This window comes from Tachyglossus aculeatus, chromosome X1 (genome assembly GCF_015852505.1).
Source record: "Tachyglossus aculeatus isolate mTacAcu1 chromosome X1, mTacAcu1.pri, whole genome shotgun sequence".
Lineage (NCBI taxonomy): Eukaryota > Metazoa > Chordata > Mammalia > Monotremata > Tachyglossidae > Tachyglossus > Tachyglossus aculeatus.
In genome coordinates this window covers 94,968,957-94,996,766 of record NC_052101.1, presented here as the reverse complement: position 1 = coordinate 94,996,766, position 27,810 = coordinate 94,968,957, and the positions used below count along the sequence as shown (strand labels likewise).

At 53.8% G+C, this 27,810-nt stretch overlaps 1 protein-coding gene across 1 annotated transcript in view; it reads left to right on the top strand.

Annotated features, from left to right (window-relative positions):
- Positions 1-25,834, top strand: part of COL7A1 (collagen type VII alpha 1 chain) — a 71,231-nt gene extending 45,397 nt beyond the window's left edge. Inside the window, exons 82-121 of the mRNA XM_038771722.1 lie at positions 352-414; positions 948-1,160; positions 2,595-2,669; positions 2,925-2,969; positions 4,511-4,543; positions 5,031-5,093; positions 5,428-5,463; positions 6,042-6,122; positions 6,810-6,878; positions 7,080-7,115; positions 7,431-7,472; positions 7,760-7,804; positions 8,118-8,162; positions 8,438-8,473; positions 8,875-8,934; positions 9,251-9,376; positions 9,779-9,850; positions 10,241-10,267; positions 10,752-10,811; positions 11,786-11,830; positions 11,917-11,952; positions 12,321-12,356; positions 13,088-13,144; positions 15,380-15,451; positions 15,748-15,819; positions 16,230-16,265; positions 16,349-16,429; positions 17,727-17,780; positions 18,413-18,466; positions 18,550-18,612; positions 18,912-18,974; positions 19,221-19,337; positions 20,150-20,227; positions 20,719-20,772; positions 21,341-21,389; positions 22,012-22,044; positions 22,412-22,507; positions 23,142-23,255; positions 24,293-24,472; positions 24,610-25,834. Of these exons, the coding sequence (XP_038627650.1) occupies positions 352-414; positions 948-1,160; positions 2,595-2,669; positions 2,925-2,969; positions 4,511-4,543; positions 5,031-5,093; positions 5,428-5,463; positions 6,042-6,122; positions 6,810-6,878; positions 7,080-7,115; positions 7,431-7,472; positions 7,760-7,804; positions 8,118-8,162; positions 8,438-8,473; positions 8,875-8,934; positions 9,251-9,376; positions 9,779-9,850; positions 10,241-10,267; positions 10,752-10,811; positions 11,786-11,830; positions 11,917-11,952; positions 12,321-12,356; positions 13,088-13,144; positions 15,380-15,451; positions 15,748-15,819; positions 16,230-16,265; positions 16,349-16,429; positions 17,727-17,780; positions 18,413-18,466; positions 18,550-18,612; positions 18,912-18,974; positions 19,221-19,337; positions 20,150-20,227; positions 20,719-20,772; positions 21,341-21,389; positions 22,012-22,044; positions 22,412-22,507; positions 23,142-23,255; positions 24,293-24,472; positions 24,610-24,638 (2,646 nt within the window). The 3' untranslated portion in view covers positions 24,639-25,834. The remainder of the gene's footprint in view (positions 1-351; positions 415-947; positions 1,161-2,594; positions 2,670-2,924; positions 2,970-4,510; positions 4,544-5,030; positions 5,094-5,427; positions 5,464-6,041; positions 6,123-6,809; positions 6,879-7,079; positions 7,116-7,430; positions 7,473-7,759; positions 7,805-8,117; positions 8,163-8,437; positions 8,474-8,874; positions 8,935-9,250; positions 9,377-9,778; positions 9,851-10,240; positions 10,268-10,751; positions 10,812-11,785; positions 11,831-11,916; positions 11,953-12,320; positions 12,357-13,087; positions 13,145-15,379; positions 15,452-15,747; positions 15,820-16,229; positions 16,266-16,348; positions 16,430-17,726; positions 17,781-18,412; positions 18,467-18,549; positions 18,613-18,911; positions 18,975-19,220; positions 19,338-20,149; positions 20,228-20,718; positions 20,773-21,340; positions 21,390-22,011; positions 22,045-22,411; positions 22,508-23,141; positions 23,256-24,292; positions 24,473-24,609) is intronic.
- Positions 25,835-27,810: the final 1,976 nt, after the last annotated feature.

Genomic DNA, 27,810 nt, shown 5'->3' with positions numbered 1-27,810 from the left:
TTTTAACTTCACAGCATCTCTGTGATATATGGCGAGGCAGGCGTTGTCATCCCCACTTTAGAGATGAGGAAACTAAGACACAGAGGGAATAAGTGACTTGCCCAAGGACACACAATAGGTCAGTGGCAGAGCTGGCAGAGTCTCCTGATTCCCAGCCCCAGTCTCTTTCCACTGGCCCTCCCTGCCCTGACTCCCATTCCTTGGATGACCCTGGCTGGGGAATCCTGGAAGCTGTGGATTTAAGGAGCCGAATGGGGTCTCCGGAGGAAGGGAGAGAGAGAAAGAGGGAGGGAGGGAAGGGAAGGGGAGGGGCCTCTGGGCTCAGTGACTTGTGACTGGTTTGAATTGCAGGGAGAGCCAGGAGCCAAGGGTGACCGTGGAGAGGCCGGGGAAAAGGGCAGGGATGGCAGTCCGGTGAGTATTGCTTGCCCTGGCTCTGGGCTGTTCTTCCTCCTACTTAATCTGTGAGCCCCACGTGGGACAGGGACTGTGGTCCAATAGGCATATACTGTCTCTACCTCAGCGCCTAGTACAGTGCTTGGCACATAGTAAGCTCTTAACAAATATTATTATTATTATTATCATTATCATTATACCTGGAATGAACCAAGGGGAAAGAGAATCAAGGGAGGGCGGGTCACCATCTCACCCGACTCCCACAGTGCCAGATTGCAGGAGATTGAAAGGGCTTGACTTCTTCATCAGTGTTACCCCTATCAATCAATCGATGAGTGGTATTTATTGAGCACTTTACCGTTTGCAGAGCACTGTATTAAGTGGTTGGGAAAATACATAAATCTGACAAGTACCACTCCAAGCCCTCTCCACCAACCCTTTCCCCCTGAAAAAAAAATCAGAGGGGCTGAAAGACAGGTTTGAAGGACAGCTTTTCTCCTTCCAAAGCTGAATATACAGGCTCTTCAGGGTTAACTCTTTGCTCTCTCCAGGGACCTACAGGAGAGAGAGGCCTAGCAGGACCAGAAGGAAAGCCGGTGAGTAATGGGTGGGAGGCGTGGCGGGAACTCCGACGGAGACAACAGGGAGGTGGACAAAGAGATGCTAGGAGAGACAGAATGGAGGGCAAAGTGGAGGAAGGATGGAATGGACTTGTGCAGGAAGCAGAGGGGAGGAGGAGGGAGACTGTTGGAAAGCTTAAGGGAGTTTAAGGTTTAAGGAGAGGATCGAGATGGGGACATACAGATGGACAGTTGTCTAGTGGGCCAAAAGAGGGGTCCACTGTGGGTCACTGAGGACGGACTGGAGTGAAGCCCAGAGGATACGGCCTGGATATGCTGTGACCAAAGAAAGCTGCGACTTCGGGAAGATCCACAAGAAGGTTCAATGGACACGGAGGGTAAAGGTCCGATGGAAGACCTGCCTTTGGGCTAGGTGTAGCCAAGTGGCAGTGCCCTTCCTTGTACAGGGAAATAGAAAGATTTCCTGCCTCATTCCCTACTCAAACAGGGAATTGAAAGAGGTGTAAGCTGTAGGAGTGGAATCTTAATTGTAAAGGGGGGTGAAGAGTGGAGAAAGTAGGGATGCGAGATGGTCTGTCCCTAACCTTGGGCAGCCTTCACCCTATTCTTCCAAGTGATCTGTTGCTGCTGTCAGACACAGAATCCTGGGCTGGATGGACCATTGGTTTGATCTAGTATGAAATTTCATTTGAGCTTATACTGTTCCTCCCTTCTGTTTGCCCTGAGCTATAGACTCCATGGAGCATGAATCAGGCTCTATCCCCCAGCACATAGGCACCCCGCCTTCCTCTCCCCACTCCCCAGAAAGCCAGGATTTTGAATTCTCTATTGACCACATCTCAGCCGCTTTGCGTCCTGGAACCTTCCCAAGGGAGGAGACTGTGAAGAGTCAGGGACCATGTTTCCCAGGAGTCTCTGCCCTAGATGGCTCCAGCCCCCATGAACCATCCTTTCTCACTCACATCTATTCCTCTTTGTTTAGGGCCCACAGGGTTTCAGGGGCGCCCCTGGCCCAGCTGTAAGTAACCATTACTACCCACCCACCCCGCTCTGGGGTTGGGGGCACTTGGCCCTCTGCTCTGCCTGTTCCGTGCACCTCTTGGTCTCCAGGGCCCCTCAGTGGGGGCCTACTTTTGCTGGTTGCTCTGGGGTGCTAACTCTCTGGCTCTGACTTGACTCTTTGCAGGGCTTGCCCGGTTTTCCTGGAGTGCTTGGACGACCGGTAGGTGTGCCCCACTCCTGCCCTGTGCCCCTCGCTCCCTCCTCCTTTCTCTTCTGCACATGGCAGGTGGGGACGTGACAGTGGTCGCTCTGAGAAGTCTGGAGATTTGTCTGTGAGATGGGAGGAAGCTGAGCTGAACTCTCTCTGAGGCTTTCAGGGGCAGTGTGACCTCCATCTCTGCCCTGGGACCCACGGGTGGAGACTTTTGATTCCCATTCCTGCCACTGGCACACTCTGTGGACAAAGACCAGTCACTTCTTCCCTGCAAGCTGCAGTTCCTCCATCTGTACAATGGCTTGGGGGATATTACCCCTGCTCTTGGGCCTTTGGGACTGGGTGGATGTGCATGGCCTGCTAAAAGAGCAGAAAGAAAAGCTAGTCTAGAAGCCACCTAGAAACTGTTTCATTTTAATCATTATTGTCCCATCACACAGGGCAACCAAGGTGATCCAGGACCTGCAGGTTCTCCTGTAAGTAAAACCCGATGCCCGACTCGAGCCGAGCCACAGGGAGGGGATGGGAGAAGCTGAGTAGCCAGTGCAGTTCTAGGCTTGCTAGACTCGACATCGAACAGCCAGCGGGCCTCTCGGGAAAAGTGCCGTCCAGTTAAGCGGTTGCAACTTGGGCCCAGACAGGTGGAGGTAGCAGAGGCCTCTCAACGCTCTGCTCAGGGCCTGCCTCTCACATTTCATCTGATTTCAAAACTCTCCTTTTCCTCCCTTCAGGGTCTTGCTGGCCCACCAGGAGTGCAGGGTCCCTCTGGGATAAAGGTGAGTCCCAGAAAGAGAGTAAGAAGTTTCTCATGGGCTCTGGCTGGTGACAAGCAGAACACTGCAGACCCAGAACCCTTGGGCACTCTCCAATCCCAGGACAAGAGGAGCCCCAGGGAGGAATATGGGCAGCAGCTGGGCTAAAGAGCTGGGCTACACATTCAGGGGACCCAGGGGAAGGAGATGAAGAGGGATCCCCGTTTGAGGAGGAGAGAAGGGGATGGTCAGAGAATCTCTTTCCTCCCATGCCCTGCTTAGTCCCATTAACAACTTCTCAGGCTCCCTTCTGTGTTCCTGTTACTGAAAGACAGGTTGAGTCCAGCCAAGCTCGTTGCTGGCTCCTCGGTCCAAGTTTAATGGTCCCTCATCCAGTAGTTTGCTAATACTTTGGGAGAGTAAAATGTATCCACAGTTTCCCATGATCCCCTTGATGTGATGCAGATGGGCCACCCCCCCCACAGTTGCTGGCCAAATCTGAGCCCCGGGGGCAACAGAGCCAACATTTCTACTGTGGACATAAAGTACCTGCCCTGCTGGAGTGGGGCAATCCCTCTTTGGGCTTCCAGATGCTTCCTTTAGGGTAGGGTGCTTTGAGGATTTCTTGACAACTTCACTCCAACACCCAAGGCTAAAAGAGGGTAGTAGTAAAATCCATCCCAGATCCCTACCACACCCTGGCTTCACTGCCTTGGGATTAGTAGAGGCAAATGATCCACTCTAGCCTTCCTCAAGGCCACAAAGCCCTCCGACCCTCTGCTCTGGCTTAGTCCTGTCTCTCTCATCCACCTCGCTCTGAGTCTCCCCAAGAGGGAACGATAATGCCAGGATTTGGAGTTCTGATCCGGGGATGGGGGGTTGTTACATCCCAATGAAGTCAATTAGGGACGAGGGGTTCGTGACTCAGCTTTACGGAAGGAATAAACCACAATTCGGTATCACAGAAAGAAAACATTTATTAACATACAGAAAGAACATTAATAGTAAAGGATTCTGCTTCTTTTAAGACCTCAACCCAGGGACATTGAGAGTTTCTTACCGCAGGCTGATCCGTCCCATTCCGTGTTCGGGTACTTAATGGGCCGGGCCAGCACGGGCATCCCCCGGCCAAGAGGTCCCACAGCCCGGGCTGTCCCTGCTTTCCCTCCGGAGGACAGTGAGCAGCCAAGTACGGGCCGAGGCCAGCACGGGCATCCCCTGTTTGAAGGGTTCCCATCTGCCCGGACTGTAAGCAGCACTGACAGTCATTTCCCCCCAGCCTTTATACTATGCTTGTTGACCACTACATCGAAGTCGTGTAATAGCCCTAATCCACTAATTACAGTTCCCTTGTCTTCTGCTCTTAGAAGACATCTCACCCATACCCCTGGGGGTATGTTAAACATTTAGGTCTTCCCTAGAGCCTATCGGTCTGGCTCACCTGCAATCACAGGAAACAATATGCCTAAGGACATTGTATACACACTTCAGAGTTGTAGCATGGTTCACCCATCTCTGCCAAGTTGGCTGTCTCTGGTCAGTGACCATGGAATTTTGATTTGCAGGGAGAGCAAGGAGAGCCAGGTCCAAGTGGGCGGGTAAGTAACCCCAACCAATCTGCTACAACCCCCCTCCACACACACTCACACACGTGATACAAACAACTGGCATCTCCTGCCCTCCCACATCTTCCCCCACCTGGATGGGAGAATGGGTCTGATGTCTCAAGCCCAAATGACGCTGTCTCTCCTAACCACAACGGGGCTGGAATTCCCCAGTGAGATGCACTCAGGTGGTAAGTTCAGGGAGGAGGGCCGAAAACCCAGGAACTAAGCATTCTCTGCCTTTTCCTGATCTTGGATGCTTTGGGGAATGGACTAAATTTGGGAGACCCTTTTTCACTTTTACCCTTCAAAATTCCCTCTGCTCCTGCCTCTCAGATAACACTGGGAAGAGGGAACAGTCGGCCGCTGTCACATTGACTAATCAATTGTGTTTTCTAAGCATTTACTATGTACGGAGTACTGTACTAAGCACTTGGGAGAGCGTGATACTGACCTAACCCATTTTCTTATTCTGTTTCAGGGTTTACCCGGTCCCCCAGGCAGTGTGGGCCTCCCAGGACCACCAGGACCATCTGGCCTTGTGGTAGGTGAAGGGGTTGCTGTCTCAGGGCTGGGAGCCATCTACAAGTTGAGTGTGAAAGGCCTCAGCTCTGTTCCTCAGGGGCTGGAGCTGGGGGAGGCAGGCCTTTTTGCTTGTTTGTTCCCAGGGAGTTTCTGGGGATGACAAACAAGCCAAAGGGAGGCTGGGGATCTGCCCTATCTAGTGGTCCGAGCCTGAGGCTCCCAGCTCAACCAGGATGATGCCCAAGAGGCTCAGCTGCCTCAGAGAGAAAGGCCCCACAAGGGAGTGGGAACGTTGAACAGCAAGTGGCTTCCAAGCCTGGTGATTGAAAGGAGTCTTCTTTCTCTCTTTGCAGGGACCGCAGGGAGCCCCAGGCTTGCCCGGGCAAGTGGTGAGTCCTTCCTCCTGCCATCTTTTCCCAGGCATGAGGCTGCTGCCCTCTGCCATGGGGTTTTTCTAGCAGCAGGAGCTGCCCACTCTCTGAGTCAGAGGGTGATCTCCCCTTGAGGGGGAGTCTTGTCTCCTACCATGAAGCCATCAGCTGAATGTCCCACTTCAGTGCCAACTTAACCCAGCTTCCTGGGGCACTGTTCAGAGGGGGAAGTGACTTGGAGCAGTGGGCAGAGCGTATAGGGATGGCTCCAGCTCCCCTCGTCTCCCTCTCCATCCCCCCTGTCTTACCTCCTTCCCTTCCCCACAGCGCCTGTATATATGTATATATGTTTGTACATATTTATTACTCTATTTTATTTGTACATATCTATTCTATTTATTTCATTTTGTTAATATGTTTGGTTTTGTTCTCTGTCTCCCCCTTCTAGACTGTGAGCCCACTGTTGGGTAGGGACCGTCTCTATATGTTGCCAACTTGTAATTCCCAAGCGCTTAGCACAGTGCTCTGCACACAGTAAGCGCTCAATAAATACGATTGATGGATTGATTGATTGATTTTGTCTTTCTTTCTCCTAGGGTGAAACAGGAAAGCCCGGTGTACCTGGGAGGGACGGTGTTACCGGAAAAGACGGAGAAGCTGGCCCACCTGGGATAATGGTAATGGGGGTCCCAGCTTCCAACTGGGAGTAGGGTTTTCCCAAAAAATTCAATAGGGAGAAGGATTTTCACTCTCTCAGTCACCTACCTTTATTATTAATAATAATAATAATAATAATAATAATGGTATTTGTTTAGCACTTACTATGTGTCAAGCACTGGGGTAGATACAAGCTATTCAGATTAGACATAGTTCTCATGGGGCTCACAGTCTTAATCCCCATTTTACAGATTCATTCATTCAGTAGTATTTATTGAGCGCTTACTGTGTGCAGAGCACTGTGCTAATGAGGTAACTGAGGCACAGAGAAGTGAAGTGACTTGCCCGAGGTCACACGGCCGAAAAGCGGTGCAGCCGAGATTAGAACCCAGGTCCTTCCGACCCCCAAGCCTGTGCTCTATCCACATTCCATGCTGCCTTTCTCCTGGGTCTTTGACTCTCTGATCCCCATAGAGTCCCAGTGCCATGAGTCTCTGGCTTGAAGCTGCTGGCAGCTACTGCACCCCAAGGCAGGGCAGGGCAGGTGGCCCAGAACAGCCTGTAAGAATGGCCATCCCAGAATAGATCTCTGATTACTGGCCCAGTTGGGTGTATGACCTTAGGAGAGGCTATGGGTCCTGGTGATTCTAATCCCTTTAGACATTTGACTTAATCTGGGGGACTAAACTTCTGGGGTTTGGTTTCAGGGGACACCCGGTCCAGCTGGCCCTGTTGGGCCCAAGGGGGAACCTGGTGCTGTGGGACCTCCAGGACAGGTAACCAGATCTCCCACTACCTCTGGGTATGGCCAGGGTCCTACTCCCTCTGGCCCTTCCCATTCTGGAGTCTCACCAGATTGAAACTGCTTCCATTCATCCCCTGGCTCACTGCTCCCTATCTCCCTGTGATCCCAAAGTTCCCCTCTCTATCCATCCACCCCTCCTTTCTCACTGAGCTGCTTCTTCCTTATGCTCCAGGCTGTCGTCGGTGTCCCTGGGATCAAAGGAGAGAAGGTGAGTATGGCTAGGGATTTGTGCTGGACAGAAGCTGCCCCTGAAGGGAATCTACTTTGAGGCCCTGGGGGTGTCTCCGTTAGGCCCTGTGTCAGGGAGGTGGGATCCAAGTTGGTAATGCTGACCTTCTCTGCTTCCAGGGACAAAGAAGCCTGGTTCTGTCTGATCTGGGCAATGGAGGAGCCTTGTGCTTTCATTCTTGGTGGGAGGGAGGAGGCAATGACAACACAGGGAGGAAGCAGAGGAATCCCTGCAGCCAATGTGCAACGCATGGTCTTCTCATTCCCATCTCTCTCTCTCTCTCTCTCTTCTCAGGGTGCCCCTGGAGGCTTCGTTGGAGACTTGGTTGGGGAACCTGTGAGTTCATCTCTATCACTCCCTGTTGCCCTGCCAGAGAGTCCACTCACCTCCTGCCCCTCCGTTGTGTGATCTTGTGTCCTTTGGGCCCCATTGACCCTGGGCTTCATCCACACCTTGTCACCTTGTCTTCGGATGGGTCCTGTTGCCTCTTCCTTGAGCTCCACATTCTTCAGCTCTGCACACACCCCCTTCTCCCACTTCCTTCTCCCTCTGGCTATCCCTCCTCCACTCAATTCTTTAGAAACTGCCCACTCCCCAATCTTGCTCTTGGATTTGCTTCACAGGGTGCCAAAGGTGACAGAGGATTGCCAGGGCCTCGGGGTGAGAAGGTGAGAATCATCTATCAATGAGCAGTGCTTAGTGAATGCCTACTGCACTCCAATCAATCAATCAATCAATCAATCGTATTTATTGAGCGCTTACTGTGTGCAGAGCACTGTACTAAGCGCTCCAGATGGTTGGGGAACAAACAGACGTATAAGACATAGTGCCTGCCCTTGAGGAGCTTACAGTCTAATGGATGAGAGATGATCCAATTGGATCATCCCCTCTCACGTCCTTCCATGTTCTCTAATCTACCCCTTTTCCCTGCTCTGGTGTGTATCCCTTCCTCACCTCAGTCCTTTCCCTCTATGTTTGCAGGGTGAGGCCGGACGAGCTGGAGAACCTGGAGATCCTGGGGAAGATGTGAGTGCCTGGGGAACATCTCACTGGCCTTGTGGGAGTGTGTTTGCTGGTGTATCTGTGTGTGTACATGTGTGTACATTTGTATTATAGGGTGTGTGTGCGTGCACACAAAGTGCCCAGTAAATACCATCGATTGATTGAAAGAATGTATATGCTGACATTTGAGCACTTGCATACGTGGGCAGTCGTATAAGTATCCACACATTGTGAGCACTGGAACCTGCATGTGTCTGCGTGCCCCCTCACACTTCTTCCCTCCTTTCTGAATTCCTCAGGGACGTAAAGGGGCATCTGGAATCAAGGGAGATAAAGTGAGTATTTGTCCTCTGTTCACAATAACTGTACCCTGCGGACTGTAACTGGGAGCTACCATGAATTGCTTTCCCTTCAAGGGACACAGAATCCAACAAAAACCCCTTATTAAGAGCATCCTGAAAAGTAGTAATAGGTCCAGCTTGCCTCATCCCTGGTCCCTGCCGTACTCCTTCCAAGTTTTCCGTGTTTCTGAAAACAGCTTACCCTTGACTGGGGCTGAAACAGTAGGGGACCATCAACTGGAAAAGGGGCTACCTGGCTTAAAGGAGGATATCCCAGAGCTGAATCTCTGTTTCTCAACCCACATCTCCCAAGCTTCTGTTCTTTCTCTGTCCCCAGCTCAGAACCCCCATCCCTGCTTTCTAACGATTTCCCTTCCACTTTTTCTTCTTTCCAGGGCTCTACGGGAGTTGGGTTGCCAGGCTCCATAGGACCAAACGGGCCTCCTGGGATGAAGGTGAGTTCTTCCCAGCCGGCTTAGAGGTACGGCCCTAAGGTGGCATCTGGAGTGGACTGGCATGCCAGAGAGTTGCCCACAGGCCCAGCCCGGCTCTGGGATGTTATGGGAACTCTCCTTTTGATCCACGTCAGCTCATTCCAATGGAGAAATCAAGCAGTGGTCTTGGCTCTGGAGTGAACTGAAAGGGACCTGTTCTGGGGCATCCCCTCTGCGATCAACAATTGCCACTCTGCTCTGTGGGTTCCACCAAGGGTACAGGTTTTAGGGGGAAGGCAGGAGAAGCCTGCTGGGATCAACGTCTTGTCTGTTTCAGGGAGAATTTGGGCTACCTGGCCCACCAGGTCTTCCCGGCCTTCCAGGACCTGTGGGCACTCCAGGGCACCCTGGCACCCGAGGAGAAAATGGGCAGCCAGGTCCACCAGGCCCCAGTGGAGAGCGGGTAAGGGGTTTGACCGTTGTTCCAAGGAATTGATGGGAATGGGAAGGGAGGAGGACTCCTGGGGGCTAGTCCCCTTGGTGGGGAAGATAGGGCTAGGCAACTGCTGACATCCCAGCTCTGCCACTTGTCTGCTCTGTGACCTTGGGCAAGTCACTTCACTTCTCTGGGCCACAGTTACTTCATCTGTAAAAATGGGATTCAGACTGTGAGCCCCAAGTGGGACAGGAAGTGTGTCCAACCCCATTTGCTTGTATCCACTCCAGTGCTTAGTACAATGCCTGGCACATAGTAAGCGCTTAACAAATACCACGATTATTATTATTACTATCTCCCAGGAGCCTTCTCGCCCCTCCTCCCTGTCTCCTGCAGAGGACATGCTCTCAGTGTCTATTTTTCTGTCAGGGCTTGATTGGAAATCCTGGACGTGAGGGGAGCCTAGGCCCTCCAGGGCCTCCTGGGCCTCCTGGATCAATGGTGAGTTCTGTCTCTGAATGTGCTTAAGTATCAGCATGTCTATCTGTATGGTGGATGCCCACTTCAGGACCATAGGGTGTGGACAGGACCACACGCGTCACCTCAAGGTCAAGAGCAAGATCTGGACAGCATCTAACTGGGACTGGCCGGGGCCGTCATTCATGGATGGCATCCATTTTTCCTCCCCTGGCATTGCCCAACCTTAGAACCTGGGGCAAGCAACACCCTTGAAAAAACACTCTGATTGTGAGGCCTCTGTGTGGGGGGATGTGCAGGTGGATAATTAGACCTTTGCTGGTCTTAGGGGCATCTGGGTAGCAGGACCTGGTTCCTGGCTCTTCCACTTTGTAACTTTCTGGACTCATACAATTGTTATACCTTGGATTACAGGGAATCTCTGGACTAAAAGGAGACAAGGTAGGTCATTGGCTCATGCCCCACCAGCCCCCAACCTCACCCCCACTGCTGTCTCAGGGAGAGCGGAGGCGGGGCGGTTCTGAAGGAAGGGGTGACTTGGGTTACGGTGAATGTGGGGCCCAAGTGTCCATCTTCCATGCCAGTGGGGTACAGAAGCCTGGTATGGGAAGATCATCTACGGGGTGAGTCCCACTGGCAATTGTTCCTTGGACCCTCCCTACTCCTGTCTTAGGACAAAAGCAGCATCTGGGCTGGGAGGATTTGGATTCTTCCCCCAGTTAGAGATCAGGGGGAAGTGTCTCTAGAATCAGGAAACAGATTTGGGCAGGTGGAAGAAAGGTGAGTAACAGGGGAGATCAAGGAACAGTGAAGGAGAGGCCAGCCATGTGTTGATCTCAGCTCATTTCCGGGCCTTCCCTGGGGATAGGAGCAACTCTGTTACCTGGACCCCTGATATGCTGATCTTTCTTTCTCTGTGACCCAGGGGGACTCTGGAGTTGGGCAACCAGGAGCCAGAGGAGAGCGAGGTGATCTGGGACCACGGGTTCGTATTCTCCGAGCTGTGATAACTGTACCTTCCCCATAGTAACATTTCCAAATCCACCGAGTCCTGGGTGATCAAAGTACTTGAGGTCTGGGAAGGAGTACCATGAAGAAGAGCAAGAGGAGACAGTATCCTGGGGCATCTAGGAGCGGGTGGGAGGAGTTGGATGTAGGGACAAGAGAAGGTCAATAGCCAGTCTGAGGGGATGCAACCAGGGGGGAGACAGCACTATTCCCTGGTCCCCCCCTCCTCATTAAGTAGACTGTGCCCACTACTGAGAATGGGCAGGGCAACCCTTGAGGCTTCGAGCCCCTGGGAATAAGCCGACTGGGACACAAGTTGAGAACTCAGTCTAATGCGGAGGAGTCAGAGGAGAGCATTGGATGGGGAAAGCTAGGGAAAGCATTAGGAAAACCCAAGATAAGTCATCAAGTGTTCCCCAGTCGAGTTTGGCACAGGCCAATTCTGGCCAGTGAGTCAGGCTGGTCCTGAGCCGGGTTGGGGGGCGGTGTGTAGCATGGGATGGGCCAGGATGGGTTCAGGTGTCCTCATCCAGCTCCTCCCTCTTGGCCCTCCTATGAACAGCCAGAAGCTTGGAACCCAATTCTGTTTTAACATTTCAGTTCTGGGGCAGGTTTTTTAAATTTGCGGTCCAGGAAGACAGGATCCCAAATATTTTAAAGCCTGTGAACAAGGGCCAGAGGATGGTTGGGTTAGGTTGTATTGGGCCACAAAAACCTGTCCTGTGCAGGGCTCTACTCCCCATGGCCTATTGTGAAACTAGGGTAACTGGATGGGGAACTTGGTCTCCACCACCATTCCATGGCCCCAGGAAGACCCTTAGCCTTCCCCTCCCTTACCCCACTACTTTGACTCCTTCTTCCTTGTCCCATTCCCCTGGCAATCTCAAGGAATCTAACCTTTTCCCCACAAAACTCCATGCCCTGTGACCTTCCTTTCCCCTGTCTCCTCAGGGTGAAGATGGCCGCCCAGGTCTAGAGGGTGATCGAGGCCCTGCGGTAATTATGCTTCTCCCTCGGTCCCTCTGATCCCCTGTCGGGGAGCGGGCTTCCCAGTGGGACTAATTCTTCCTCTTCTCCCACAGGGTCCTCCGGGGATCCGAGGGGAGCGAGGAGACAAGGTGAGTGAAGCCCAGGAAGAGAAGGTGTTCAGAGGAGGGCACAGCCCTCCGAGACAACTTGACTAAAGCAGGGGAGGACTTTTCATTCCCCTGGTGGGAAAGAGCCAATTTCCTGAGGGGCTTGGCCTCTCAAGGGAAGATAGCCCAGGGCCCTGGTTGGCTCAGAGGTGCCTCCCCACCCACTTCTTGGTGCCCCTGTTTGGACAGCTCCATTCCCCTGAGCCCTGAGAGCTCTTTCAGATAGTTTGCCACACATCCCGCCTGGCCAAGAAGCTGGGGATGGCTCATGAGCCTCTGTGGTCTGGGCAGGAGTGGCCGGGCACCTGCTCTCTCACTACATTCTGGCCTCGCTCTCTCCTAAACTGCAGGGTGACATAGGAGCCACAGGCCTAAAGGGAGACAAGGTGAGTTCTCCTTGAGGGTGAGGTGGATGGGAAGGGGTTGACAGTCCATATATCAAAAGGGGTACCCCGTTTAGGGATGGGTGTGGACATTTGTGCTGGATATCCATGACCCAGGGCACTGTCTCCTGGGCTGCTTGGGTAGCAACCAAATTGGGGCCTACACCTCAAGGTTTTGGGTGAGTCTTCGGGTACCCTATGTACCAGAAAGCAGAGTCTGATAGCAGCAGAGGCCCTAGCTCTGTGGAGCAGGAGACCCTGTGTGGTCTGAACAGGGCAGCGGAATAGTTCTCTTTAGGGGAAGCAGCATGGCGTAGTGGATTGAGCACAAGCCTTGTAGTCAGAAGGTCATGGGTTCTTATCCCGGCTCTGCCACTTGTCTGCTCTGTGGCCTTGGGCAAGTCACTTCACTTTTCTGGGCCTCAGTTCTCTCATCTGGAAAATGGGGATTCAGACTGTGAGCCCCATACGGGACAGGGACTGTGTCCAGCCCGATTTGCCCGTATCCACCCCAGCGCTTAGTACAGTGCCTGGCACATAGTAAGTGCTTAAGAAATACCACAATTAATTAATTAATCAATTTAGGCTCTCCAGCCCCACCGAGACAGCAGCCGTCGGGGGTGCATGAGGAGGCAGTCTGTTATTTCTGCTGTTGGGAGTCTCTGAAGAGACTAAGCCTAAGGCAGAGCAGAGAGGAGGTGTACATGACTGACTGGTTTCTCCTCCGTGGCTAGGGTGATACAGTCCTGGTGGATGGTCCAGTCGGCGCCCGAGGCAGCAAGGGAGAGCCGGTAAGTGCCTCCAGGAGGACACTCCCCAGAGCAGAGTGGAGCAGGGTCATCTCTCACAGCCCTCCAAGGCCCAGGTTTCCCTTTAATCAGTCGATCAATGGTATTTATTAGAGCACCTAGGAGAGTACTTAGGAGGCACACTTAGGCCTGATCTCTGCCCTCGAGGTGCTTACAATCTGGGACCGTGACAGGACCCAGATGAGCAGGGGAAGTGTAGGGGAGCTGGGTTGGGAGCAGCGCTGGGGGAATTCCCGAATGCAGCTGAAACCGGGGAGAAGGAAGCTCGGGAACACAGTGGGGATCCCAGGCTGGTAGGTACAGTGACAGATTCACAGCAGCGTGGTGGTCACTGTGGAGTCCTTGCACGGTGGCCGGTTTGGGACCCACAAGGTGACCCCCTAGCATGGGGGTTAGCTCGAAGTTGCCACTTGGAGCTTGAGTCAGTTCACCATCAGGTGGGGGTTTGTTGGTTTGTTGGTTTTTGTACTGTCCGTCTCCTTATAAGCTCCAAGGGGGGTTGTGTGGGCCTGTGTTTACATGCAGCCCCCTCCGCCAAAGAAATCATCCTGCAGAAATGTAAGTTGCTTTTAGCTGCAAATTTGTCAGTGTGCTGCAACCTCCCTGCTCACCAGTGCTAATGTTTTAGATGCCTAGCGAAAAGAAGGGTAGCAGTATTATACATAAGAGCCTCGGGGTACATAGTGCTCTTCTAGGTTCAATCAGTTCTTCCAGAACATGTTTTTATTATGCATTTTGAATATAATGCTTCTAGGGAATTAGGAACAGTCTTCCCAGAACGTCTGTTCCAGACTTCCAGACTGTGAGCCCGTTGTTGGGTAGGGACCGCCTCTAAATGTTGCCAACTTGTACTTCCCAAGCGCTTAGTACTGTGCTCTGCACTCAGTAAGCGCTCAATAAATATGATTGAATGAATCAATGATGGGGATAAGGTTGTGGATTCTCTCATCAAGAGATGGGGCAAGCTGTTTCAAGGCCCCAGGGAGGGATGGAGTCGTTGGGTGGAGAAGCTTGGTGACTACTCAAATACTCCCAGGATCAACTGGAGACTGTCATATTGAAGGTCCTGACCTTGGGAATCTGGGGGTGATGAGGAGATTGAGTGGACAAGACCCCAGCAAGAGGCAGAGAGGGGTATGCCAGGCCGGGGAGGGGAGGCTGTAAAAGGGAACCCTAAGATCACATCCCCAAAGGAGTCCATACAGGTCATCACTGGGACCTCCCCGAACCCCGGGGGGTACAGCCACTTTCTCCAGAAGTAGCGTGGCCTAGTGGATAGTACACAGGCCTGGGAGTCCGAAGGACCTGGGTTCTAATCTGGTCTCTGCCATCTGTCTGCTGTGTGACCATGGGAAAGTCACTTCACTTCTCTGTGCCTCAGTTACCTCTTCTGCAAAATGAGGATTAAGGCAGTGAGTCCCATTTGGGACATGGACTGTGTCCAGCCTGGTTAGCTTGTATCTATCCCAGGGCTTAATACCATCCCTGGCATCCATTAAGCACTTGACAGGTACTATAGTATACACCAGCCATGATTTTTCTTCTCCTTTTAGTATTATTATGTCCTGTGACTGTATCGTGCCCCATTTTAGGCTCTAAGCTTCATGATGAGGAGTTAGTGTACACAGTGTCTCCCGAAATTTTTGAGTGGTGTCTCGCCCCGCTCAGAAATGCAAATTTTGGTAGGTAAATAGGAGCAGTTTAGTTTGAAGTGGAGAGGGCAGTGTTGCATTTTAAACTCAGGCAGCTGTCTGGGGTTTTAGCTAGTTGAAAGAGGTAGAGCGCCTAGTCACCTCCTTCTTGTCTTTTCCATGCCCTGACCCCATCTTGAACCAAAGTAAATGATCCTCTGGCCCTCCCAGACCGAATATATCTTGGCACACGTCGAGGTCACATCCTGGCTCTTTTGCCCACCCACTGAGTTACTGCAGTCGGTCTTTCCCATGCCCTTTCAGCCCTGCTACTGTCCTTTCTACCTAGAGCTTGGGTTTTGCCCCTGGCCAGTTTGCCTCTCCCTGACTAGGCGGGGCCCAACCGATTGGACGCAAATTGAGGTGAAGGGGAAGGGAGTGAAGGGACTTCAGAGGAGAAGCATTGCTTATCACCCCCAAGGGAGCTAGGCCAGAGCAGATCCCCTGGGTGGGGAGTCAAGGATAGGTGTCCCTGGCAGGAGTGGGCGCCGTGCAGTTGCCTAGGAATTCTTTTTCCCCCTTGCAGGGTGACCGTGGCCTAAAAGGCTCAGATGGTGGCAAGGGCGACAAAGGAGATGTCGGTCTTCCTGGGGAGAAGGTAAGAGAGGTGGAGAGGGGGACCAAGTGCCAGGAGAATCACAATGTCCTAGTAGTTACCAGCAAGATTTGGGGGCCTGGCCAGCTGACAACCTATGAATCCCAAACAGGTTGTTTTCCTGGGACCTACTACCCCAGGACACGAGTCTGCCAATGCTGGGGAATAGGGCACATTGCTTGGCTCCTCTCGTGTTCCGGTCTCCAGATATAGTTTGCCAAATGGTGCAGGGTGGGTGAGGGGGAGCAGTTACCTGCTTTGGTCTCCACCAGTCCCTTGTGCATGCTTGGTCCCCACAGGGAGTGAAAGGTGAGCTGGGAGACAAGGGCTCTGGAGGCTACCCAGGAGCACGCGGCCCCATGGGCCAGAAGGTGAGAATATCTGTGTTCCCAATTTGCTGCCAGAGTTGAAGGGAAGCCACGTGAACGAGACTAGACATATGCCATTACATGTGATTCTCAGGCCTCACAGGTACATGTAGTGTGTTTAATACATTCCTCAGTTTTACATGAGAGGTACATTATCATTCGTGCTGTACACAGGGAACATGGATTTCATCTGAGCCTTACCCAGGTTAAACCAGGGTTAGGGCATGTGTGCCTGCTGGGCCAAAGAGCAACCAGACATGGGTGACTCCCTCGTTTCATGAGCCCCTGGTCCCACCCAACGTACCCGAGTCCTCCTATCCACGTCCATGCAGATGTGCAGCTACATATAACTACGTATCACATTCTCTCCCTCTTCCTCCCTTAGCTGACAAGTGACTGTTGTCTCCCCACAGGGTGAAGCTGGCGAGTTGGGAAACCCCGGGGAGCCGGTGAGAACTTCCTGCTCTGAATGCCCCTTCTGGGACCCCTGAAACCGTGGCGGAGGGCTTATCTCATATTTGTGTGTACCCAGGGCATGCCAGGGAAGGACGGAGTGCCGGGGGTCCGAGGAGACAAGGGAGAGATGGGCTTCCTGGGACTCCGAGGCCCCAAGGTGAGGATCGAGGGTGATTTCCACTTTCCTTCCCTCTCTGGCTGAGACATCAGAGAGATGGTTCCCCCCCAACGAAATGATTTTCTGTCCCTTCTACACTGCGGGGTGAATTCTCATTCATTCATTCATTCATTCATTCAATCGTATTTATTCATTCATTCAGTCATAATTATTGAGCGCTTACTGTGTGCACAGCACTGTACTAAGCGCTTGGGAAGTACAAGTTGGCAACATATAGAGACGGTCCCTACGCAACAACGGGCTCACAGTCTAGAAGGGGGAAACAGGCAACAAAACAAAATATATTAACAAAATAAAATAAATAGAATAGTAAATATGTACAAGTAAAATAGAGTAATACATCTGTACAAACGTATATACAGGTGTTGTGAGGAGGGGAAGGAGGTAGGGCTGGGGGGATGGGGAGGGGGAGAGGAAGGAGGGGGCTCAGTCTGGGAAGGCCTCCTGGAGGAGGTGAGCTCTCAGTAGGGCTATGAAGGGAGGAAGAGAGCTAGCTTGGGGGATGTGCGGAGGGAGGGCATTCCAGGCCAGGGGGAGGACGTGGGCCGGGGGTCGACGGTGGGACAGGCGAGAACGAGGTATAGTGAGGAGGTTAGCGGCAGAGGAGCGGAGGGTGCGGGCTGGGCTGTAGAAGGAAAGAAGGGAGGTGAGGTAGGAGTGGGTGAGGTGATGGACAGCCTTGAAGCCGAGAGTGAGGAGTTTTTGCCTGATGCGTAGGTTGACTGATAGCCACTGGAGATTTTTGAGGAGGGGAGTAACATGCCCAGAGCGTTTCTGCACAGAGATGATCTGGGCAGCAGAGTGAAGTATAGACTGAAGTGGGGAGAGACAGGAGGATGGGAGATCAGAGAGGAGGCTGATGCAGTAATCCAGTCGGGATAGGATAAGGGATTGAACCAGCAGGGTAGCAGTTTGGATGGAGAGGAAAGGGTGGATCTTGGCGATGTTGCGGAGGTGAGACCGGCAGTTTTTGGTGACGGCTTGGATGTGAGGGGTGAACGAGAGAGCGGAGTCGAGGATGACACCAAGGTTGCGGGCTTGTGAGACGGGAAGGATGGTAGTGCCTTCTCATCTCATCTCAGTCTGGGCACTGATGGGATGGAGTTACAGTCACTGGGCACTGAGGCAGCGGAGAGCAGAAGATCAATGTCACTAGGTCAGGTATTGGCATGTCACCTCCTGCTGCCAGAGATGGAAGAAGCGATGGCTAAGCTGGGTTAGAGTTGGGAGAGCAGGAGGAACCAGGGCGAGCTTATCGATGCTCTGACTGTTGCAGGGAGAACGAGGGACGAAAGGTGCCTGTGGACAAGATGGAGAGAAGGGGAACAAGGTAAGGAGAGAGGCCAATACACGGGTTAGAGGAGGGCTGCCTCCAAGGGGATATGGAGCCAGGACTTTTCCAAGCCACGTAGCCTAATTGGTTGGGATCCTGGAGGAGGTCCCAGGCAGCTCACAGGTCAAGAGAGAGAAAGCTGCCATCATCATCATCATCATCGATAGACTGTATTGACTGCCTACTCTGTGCAGAGTAGCTTTGAAGCTGCCAATCGCTTACCCTCTGCAAACCCAATCCTAACCCCAACGTAACGTTGGCCCCAACCCTGTAGGACTCATATGAAGCTAAAAGATTCCCATGGGGACCCCCAGACTCCAACTCTCCATACTACAGGGCTCTCTCCAAGAAAAACAAATGACCTAAAACTCAACTGCTGCATCCCAGTCACTGGCAAATGCTCTTTTGAAAAAATGAAAATGAAGCCTCTGGTGACCTCAATCACCAAAAACCCCCATCTGTACCCTGCCTCTGCTATGGAATCTCCCTTCCTGAAAGGACTTAGACTGAAGGGACAGGGGGTTAGACCTGGTGAACGTAAGACCCTTTTAGCCTAATGGTCTCTGTTCCACAATTCACCCCTCCCTTCCCTATCCCTTGTCTCTCCCTCGCCTCCGTGTCTTTCCCAGGGGGACGCGGGCCTGCATGGTCGGCCGGGGCTGCCAGGACGCAAAGGCGAGCCGGTAAGGGGCCAAACATCACCGACAGGAACGCGAGAGCCAGTGCACCAGAGGGGAGCTTTGCTCACAGGTGATTTCTTTCCTAGGGAGAGTTGGGGGCCCCTGGAACATCAGGCCTTCCGGGAAAGGAAGGCCTCATCGGCCCCAAGGTACGGGAAGAGCGGGTGGGAGTCCAGGGTTCATCTCCAGGTGCCCACGATGAGGAAGGCACGGGAGGGACTCAGGACCCAGAGACTGGCTGGGAGCTCTCTCTGTGAGTGCCAATACCCAGGTGCTGAGTCTCGGGCCCACTGGCACGGCCCAGCGGCGGTCCTGGGGGAACTCTGGGCAGAGACCAGTTTGGTGCCATCATCCTGCATCATGCCAGTGGGTGGGTCGGCATGTCACGGGGTTGGTGCCGATTCATTTCAGGACCTCAGGAATCCACCAGGCCTCTTTCTCTCTGCAGGGAGACAGGGGATTTGACGGGCAGCAGGGAACCAAGGGCGACCATGGGGAGAAGGGAGAACGGGTGAGTGGCACAGCTCCATACCGGGGGTTAAGATCACCCTGGAATTCCCTCCCCATAGCTGCAACTTCAGGATCAAGTGGAGGCCAACTCGGAGCAAAGATCTTGTTGGCTATTGGCATGGGGATCTAGTCAAGGTGTCTGTTCAGCCTCGGCCCTGGGCTGGGGGGCAGGGGTGGAATTTGAGCCCTGTGGTCAGGATGAGGGTTGAACTGCGACTGGAGGTCCCTCTTCCATTTCTCTCCCTAGGGCCTGCCAGGCATCGGTGGCTTCCCGGGACCCAGAGGCAACGATGGAACTGTTGGGTCCCCGGGGCCCCCGGGTATTGTTGGCCCTAAGGGCCCCGAAGGCATTCAGGGACAGAAGGTAAAAGCCCTTCTCTTTGCCTTTCCTCCTTTTCTTCCCTTACTCCCAGCCCCTTCTGGACTGTTGCACAGCTGGGTACCTAGCTGTTGGAATGGTTAAGAAGAGAGCTGAGCATAGAGCCCTGCTCTAGACTGTCAGGGAGCAGCTCCTTTTCTCAGAAGCTTTAACTGCTCTAGTGCCCCAGGTGGGAATTGAGTAGGAATTAAAAAAGAAGACTCTCTGTCCGGTTTGGCTCCTGGTTATATCCATCCTCAGCATTTATGTTTGTGTGTACATTTAATTGTACAATTAATGTACCCTGGTGTTTCTTTTTCCTGATATTTCACCCCGACATATTCACTGAGAGTCTTATTCTTCCTACTGCTCCCACTATTTGTAAACATTTTCTGTGTCAGTCTCCCGCATTAGAGTGTAAGCTCCTTGTGGACAGGGAGCATGTCTCGGGTTTCTGTCGTGCTTTCCCAAGTGGTTGGTACAGTGTGTCGCACTCAGTGAACGCCAATACTAATACTACTGTGGCCACTGGAATAGAGAACCAGGAACAGCAGATTGTCCCCTTAGTTGCTAAGGGCTGAAGTGTCCTGGAGTCACCTCTAGAGAGGGAACCTAGAATACAAGAATCCACTTTGGATGCTTGGAGCTTTGCAGGGAGTTTGTGGCCTTAAACCTCTGCAAAATCCAGGAAGCTCCTGAAGGATCTGAACAACCCAAGATGCAGGTGAACATCAACTGAGGGGAGGGGAGGGTCAGGCTCAGTCCCTCTTTTTTTTTTTTTTTTTTTTTGTGTGTGTGTGTGTGTATTTATTCTGCAGGGGGAGAGGGGTCCTCCAGGAGAGGCAGTGGTTGGTGCTCGTGGTGCCCCCGGCATCCCAGGGGAGAGAGGAGAGCAGGTTGGTACCCTAGAGTGATGATGATGCTCTTTGTTAAGCATTTACTATGTGTCAAGCACTGTTCTAAGCACTGAGGTAGAGACAAGCTAATCAGGTTGGACACAGCCCCTGTCCCACGTGGGGCTCACAGTCTTAATCCCCATTTTACAGTTGAGGAAACTGAGGCACGGAGAAGTTACGTGACTTTTCCAAGGTCAAAAGGCAGACAAGTGGCCGAGCTGGGGTTAGAACCCAGATCTTTCTAATTCCCAGGCCCGTGCCCTCTCCACTGGGTCATGCTGCTTCCCTACAGTGGGCCTGAAGGAAGGAGAGGGTGTGAAGGGGTTGACGGGAGCAGCAGTCTCCCACTCTGGTTTTCAAGAGGCTTTATGGGGGAGAGGGAGGGCAAGCTTAGGGTGTGAGGAAGGGATGCAGAGCAGTGTCTGGGGGGGTCCAACCCAGCAGAAAACTTTCCAAATCTCCTGCCTGATTGATATTTTCTTCCCTTACAGGGGAACCCGGGGCCCGGTGGCTTTCGTGGGGAGAAAGGGGAGCCTGGCATGACTGTAAGTCCTCCCCCTGCCCTTCACATTGGAGTACATGGTGTTGGGGGGACCCCAGCTGGGCTGTTCTTTCTGCCAGAGGCAGGCACTACCACGTCCTCATTCCCTAGGCCCTGGGAACCAAGACTGGGACTTGACTTTGCTCCTGCAATAGTAATAATGATGATAGTAGTGGTGATTTTTAAGCGCTTACTATGTGCCAAACACTCTAGTAAGCACTGGGGCCGATCAGACACAGTTCCTGTCCTGCATGGGGCCCGCAGTCTGAGGAGGAGCGAGAATAGGTACAATCCCCATTGTACAAATGAGGGAACTGAGGCACAGAGAAGTTGCCTGAGATCACACAACAGGCAAGTGGTGAATCTGGAATTGGAACCCGGTCTCTTGAGTGCCAGTCGTGTGCTCTTTCCCTTAGGCCATGCCTAGGCTTGCCAGGGACCATCTTCTCTGCTCAAGGTCCTTGGTGGATCCCAGAGCCTGGCTCCCTACTCTACAGGTCTCAGGCTCCAGCTGGGGGTGGCAGGCAAGACCCCGTGTGTCCTTCTTTTCACTTCTTGTGTCCGTTGTGCAGGAGGACGATATCCGAGGATTTGTCCGGCAGGAGATGAGTCAGCACTGTGGTGAGCAAGCCTCCGTGGGATTAAGAGAAGGATGCCAACCCAGGCCCCGGGCTCCCCAGGGAGATGAGGCCTGGGTGACAAAGGGATCCTAGGACACCCTGTCCCCCAGTGGCCAGGGGGCCTGCACATTATGGCTCAGCCAGCCATCCTTGGGACCATGAGTCATCTGTTTTCGGGAGTCCTGGGAGCGGGGGCTGGGAGACTGGGCATTGAGCCCTCAATGGGGCCTTGTTTCCCCAGGGCCAGAGGGCATCAAGCAGGCACATGGCACAGAGCAACCCCTGGGGGAGGTGGAGCCCGTGGATATGGGGCCAAAACCACAACTTCTCCTGTCTCCCTGTCTCTCTTCCCCATCTCACCCCCCTTTTCCCCCTCTCTCCATCCTCCTCTGTCCCCCATTCTCTCCCCCACTTTCTCCCCCATTTTCCCCCCATTCTCCCTCCCATTCTCTCCCCCTTTTCTCCCCCTGCCCCTTCCCCTCATCCTGGGGCCTGGGCCCAGCCTGGGATCAGGGGTGGGAGAGGTGAGGCTCACATCAGCAAGTCTGGAATCAGGGGGCCAGGACTTCCTCGAGAGTCTGCCCACCTCCAACACCCGACTTCCTTCTCTCGCTTTCTTCCAGCTTGCGGGGGTCAGTTTGCTTCATCTGGATCACGTAAGCAGCACATTAGTGGTTGTCACAGCTACTCCTGCCCACCAAGGGCGACCTGCCAGGTGGCGTGATAATGGATAGCAGTGGCCACTCTTTGGTTGCCCATCACAGTGCCCCCCTTTAGCCCTGCCCCCATTGCCCGGCAGGATGGCATACCAAGGCAAACTCCCCACCTCTTCCAAGGAATCTCCTTCTCTGGAGGTCTTGAAGAACTGGGAGGAAATTCATCTCCCTGGGCTGGTTTAGGTGTAATCCTCCCTCCAGGCAGCTTGTGGTACCTCATGGGTGAGCCACTCGACGGTCTGTAGACAGCCTTCTCACCTGTCCTCCCTCTCCTGCTTGACTCTCTGGGGGCCCCTGTTCCACCCAGGACCTCTCCCACACCACCCGGCCACCCACGCGTTCCCTCCGTCTGAGTCCCACCTTGTGCCCGTGCTGAAAGTCTCCCACATTGAAGATGATGAAGGTGAGTCCCGTAGCGTATCTTCCTGGGGGATGGGCGGGGGGTAGGGGGCTGGGTCAGTGCTTCCGTGGATGGAGGTCACATGGATCACATGGGCTTAGATGAAGGTGGGGTGAGTCGGACCAGTGGGCTGGGAGCTGGATGGGTGAGGGAGAAATTAGGAGGGACAAAGGTTGGAGCCTTGCCTGGAGATGCTGCCTGCTCTTGCCCCAACTCCTCTGAGCACACAACACACCGGAACCCTGGCTCTGGATGAAGCCGATTGCCCCGATGGCCCAGAGGATCAAGTGATTTTTGCCCCATGTCTCTGAGGGTGATGCCAAATGCCCCATACGCCCTGCCTGGGCTCAGGGTCAGAATTGGGAAGCCTCAGCCCGGAAGACCGGGAAGCTTCGTCTCTCCTCCCCAGCCTCAGACCCCCCACCCCTGCCTTCCCCCTCCCTCACTCTGGCTCCTCTGACTGTCCCCAAAACTCCACAAATGAGGGCCAAGGGAGGGACAGCCCTGGACAGCATTGCCAGCTGGGTAGCAGTGGCCCAGAACAAAAGCCAAAAAGGCACAAGAAGGGATCTGTGTCAGAGGCACACCAGATGGGGCTAGGAGCGGTCCTTAGCCCTGCCCTGCTGCTGTGTTGCAGGGCAGGAGCTGCAGGCTATGGAGCGTGATCCCGAGTACGAGCAGGCATACTCAATGGAGGACTACGAGGAGGACATGGAGGCTGATGGTGCTGAGAGTCCCTGGCTCACTAATGGTGAGCCTCCCAGCTATCCCCACGCTGTTCCCAGGGTGACGACTGAGGTTTTGGGTTCTGGGCCTCCTCGGTCCCCTCTCCTCCATCCCCTGGGGAGTGGTGTGGCCAATGAAGTGACCGCCTTAGACATCAGGGAGTATCCCCTGACAAACCATCCTGCACCCTTCTCATCTCGGGCAGCGGCAACTAAGTTGAGGGAATCCCTGATTTCTGAGGTTTTTTTCTGACTTGATTGTTACTTCTCGGCTGTTGCCCTCCCCTCTCCCTACCCCTCCTCCCCCACCAGAAGGGACTGTCCAGTGGAGGAAGTTTGAGACTGTTTCACTTCAGGAACAACCCGCAGGATATCGCACCCCTCCCCACCCTCGTTCGCCACTGTCCAAGGACAAACAATGCAAGTCTGGGCTCCCTAGCCTCCGATTTGTCAGGGCTCCTTCAGCAACCCCCGGGAAATGCCTACCAACAGGCAGTGCATCAGGTTATTCCATTTTGGCGTGCCACCCAACCTTAACAGTGTCTTTGCCACCACCCCTCTGCTGCTGTCCTGGGACTTCTCTGTTCTCCCCCGATTGCCCGGACCCTTACTCATGTGGCAGAAGCCCCGTGTCAAGCTCGGAGCAGCAGTCCAAAGGACAGAAGCCAAAAACCTAGCCATTTGAGACTAGCACCCGCCATGCCCCCCTGCCGCATGCCCACCTCTCCCTTTCCTCACTTTAGAAATGACCCGGGGAGGAAAAAAAGTTGGATGATGCCTGCTCCGGGCCCACTAGTTCAGATCAACACCCCCACCAACAAAGGTCTAGCGGGTGCCCCCGGGTATCTGAAATAACTCAGGCAGCGGTGGCCTGAAGCGGTCGGCCCCTGGCGACTCTGGGGCCCCAGGGAAGGAGGGAGAAGGGTTGAGACCCATGGGGTTTTCCACCCTGGGCAGTGTGTGTCATTCTGACTCGGGGGAAGTCAGAGCCCTGAATCTCTCCCTGGAGCCACTTAAGTATGGTGCTGGACCCCTGTGCCGACCCTCCCACCTCTGCTTGCAGACCTCTGCTCCCTTCCCCTGGACGAGGGCACCTGTGCTAGCTACAAGCTGAGATGGCACTACAACCCCCGGGGATCAGAATGCCGGCCCTTCATCTACTATGGTTGTGGGGGCAACGCTAACCGCTTTGGTACCAAGGAGGCCTGTGAGAAGCGGTGCTCACGCCCACCGGGAGCATCAGGTAGAGGACAGCGTGACCCCAGGGAAGCGGGGACCGGGCTGGGTGCGTGGTCAGGGAAGTGGGGCTGGGGGATTTGGGGTTCTGAAAGGGAAGCTCTCTCCTGACCCATCCCGCCCACCCCGCTCTCTTGCCCACAGGTGCCCTTGTGGCTCCCATGGGGAGCTAAGCCAGCGGGATGGATGGGACCAGCTGTTAGTCCAGGGCCCTGTTTCCGGTCAAGGATTTTCCCTGCAGGAAATCAACTGGGGGACTGGGGGAGTGAGCCCCAGGCCCTTCCAGCCTCGCCAGAAGGAGCAGCCAAGAAGTCTTAGCGGTTTCTGCTCCCATACTCTTCAGCCCCCTCCCGCCACATAAGCCAGGTTGGCTCGAGTGGGGACATGGTGCTATTTTTTTGAGTGTCTTTGTTATGGTTTTGTGCTGTTTTGGTGTTTTTGTTTTGGGGTTAGTTTTTTTTTTTTTCAATTAAGGTGAAATGTTTATCCAATGAAAGATCCTTGTGGCCGTTGAGGATCCCATGGGCCCATTTATCAGCTGGAGCCAGGCTACCTTCCCAACCCGATTCCCCGAATTGGAGGCTCGGGGCCGGCGCCCATATTAGGTTCGCTCAGGGAGGCCCCAGGCCTGAACCAGTGACTGTGATTTCATTCTACCATCTGACTGCCAGCCCCCTCTCACAGCGAGGGTGTCCTTGGGGCAACTGAGGCTCTCGCTCTGGGCAGAGAATCCTCCCTCCCTGGTGCTGGGTCCCACAGCTCTTAAAATTCGACGTTCTGGCCTTTGGGGAGGGAAGGAGGGAAAGCTATCCTTTGGGAAGTAGGTGGGGGGTGGGGATGCTCTCGAGGCCTCCCCCGCAGCCTTATTTCTCCCACGTGCACATCAGGATTCCCTATTTTCAATTCCGCCCTCTTAGCCATCCACTTCTTCCCCCTTCGCCTTCCCTCTTTTCCTGTCAGCTTCCAAGATTCAGGTCTGGCTCCCTAAGCACCAGCAGGACCCCATGTCCTTCACTTAAAGAAGTTTCGCCTCAATCCCAGCCCAGGGAAGGAGCCCCAGGGAGCGGTGGTACTAGCAGAGCCCGGAGTCCCTGCCCGTCTGTCCCAGGGCAGCCATCTGTCTACACATGCTTTGTTCGTGGTATAATTGTTGTCACCGGATGGTGCTGCCTTGCATGACAGGACCACTTAGGGCCCCAAAAACTTGTAGCACTCTCACCCCAGATGTGTCTCCTCCTTCCTCCTCCTCTGTTCTTGGGCCTGGGTTCAGCCCTATGGGAATGGCAAGCTGGGCTGCAACAGGGAAAGAGCAGCTGCTCCTTCAGGCAGGGATCTTTGTGGGATTTGGGGAGCACAGATCATTAAAGCTGCTGTCCTGAAAACCTGCTGCCTCAATGTCATCTGTCTGGGGACTGCTGGGGCAGAGCTGGGTCTGGAGTTCAGGGAGGGGTGTGGTGGGGATGGGGACGGAAGGCTGATCCTCCTCTTCTCCAGGGTCTCTGCTGCAAGGCCCAGGAAACCCCTCTCCTCAGGGTGGGCAGTCGGTGTCTGGGGTCTGTTTGCTGGATTAGACCCTGATCTCTCGCCAGCCAGATGGAGGGCATGGCCTGACCTCACTGATGGCTGGGACTTGGTGCAACATGCTGCTATCTGGAGCATCCCTCTAGCCACATCATTCCCCACCCCCGCCAACACACACACGCATACACACTCAGCCTGCTACCGTGTCATCCCTGATCCCAGACAAAGCCCTCCGTGTATGGCTCAGACAGACATCAGGCCCACAGAGTCATTCACTCACAGCCTGCCTGAATGCGGGACACCCCCCGGTCCTGTGACAGAAATATGGAGTTTATCCCTGCTGTTGCTCATGCTTTTTGGACAGAAAAGGTGGGGGCAGGTCTGGGATTAGACGTAGAAACAGTTGGATGGCAGAAACAAGTACTTCTGCATCAACTACATCAGCCAGCAACTCTGCTACTTCCTGGATCAACTGGCTCCTGGTGCCAGTCAGTGAGTACTGACCGCCGTGCTGCCAGTCCCTTTTCTTCAGCAAAGTTAGCATTGGCACCCAGCAGAGGTGACATTCACCTGGACTTGGGATGCCCACAGTGATCAGTGGGCAGACTAAGGAGGCCACCTCAAGATGGGAGGGAAAACACTGTAATGACCGTCCTGGATTGGTGCCCAGGAGACAACTGGAAAGGGCAGGTGGGATCCCTATGCCCATAACCCTGGCTCCAAGAGCAGTGGGCTAAGCGGCAAAGAGATTTGCTTGTGCAGATACATCACCGAGCTTCTCAGTGGCATGAGAGGGGATGAATTTCATTGAAGAAAGGGCGAGGGGAGAATGCAACAGAGTCGCCATCAAACCCTGGGTGAAACAATCATTCTGTGTGGGGTCCAGTTACTGGAAATGCCCTCAACTTTTGGCAAAGACCTCAACCCCCTCCTCCTCCTTTCTGTCCCCTGTCACCTCCCCCCTGCCAGCTTCCTCCCCCTTTCCTCTCCCCCACACTCTCCTCCTTGACCAGAGCTTAAGGGGGCGGGGGCAGCTTGGGCTGAGATATAGAACAGGACCACACTGCAGGCAAACTCACAGAGGCTGCAGTCAGCAACAGCATCCGACTCTCACGACAAGACTCCTTGGAGAGCTGTGGACCTTGTTTTACCCTATGAAGCTCAAGAAAGAAATCCCTGGATCCGAGGACAAGAAAGTCAAAGGGAAGAACAGCAGAGCCTGGCACCTTTGAATCAGAAACCGGTCTTGGTTTGGGTTTCACATTTCTGAAAGCAGGTAAATTGAGAGCGCCCGTCTGGGAGCAGGGGCGTCTCCAGCTCCGAACCCCGGTACTTTGGGGCCTCAGCGTGTCTTTTCTCCAAACCAAACAGCAGTTGTGGGGTAAAGAGGGGAGCAGAGGCCAGGTGCTTCTGTGAGGATAGAGTGGGAATGGATGGGAGGGAACGAGCAGCACTAATTAGAGCTGGAATCCTTAACACTTAATGACACACTCAATGGCCTTGGGAGCCACTGGGCCAGAGGGACCAGAAGTTGACTCTGAGGAAAGAGGGATGAAGGAGGACTATTCTGAAAAATTCTCTTTCTTTCTCCTCTGACGGTCTTTTTTTTTTCCCCTGCCATAGACGTGGCGATGGGTGCTCAGAGCTGGCGGGCAGGGAGGAGGGGAAGAGAAGGGATGGCATGAGGCTTGCCGTGGAGTCAACACTTCTCCTAGAGGGGGTAAAGTTCCAAATCAATCAAGCAGTGGTATTTATTGAGTGCTTACTATGTGCAGATACCGTACTAAGCACATGGAAGAGCAATAATAACAATGATGATGGTAT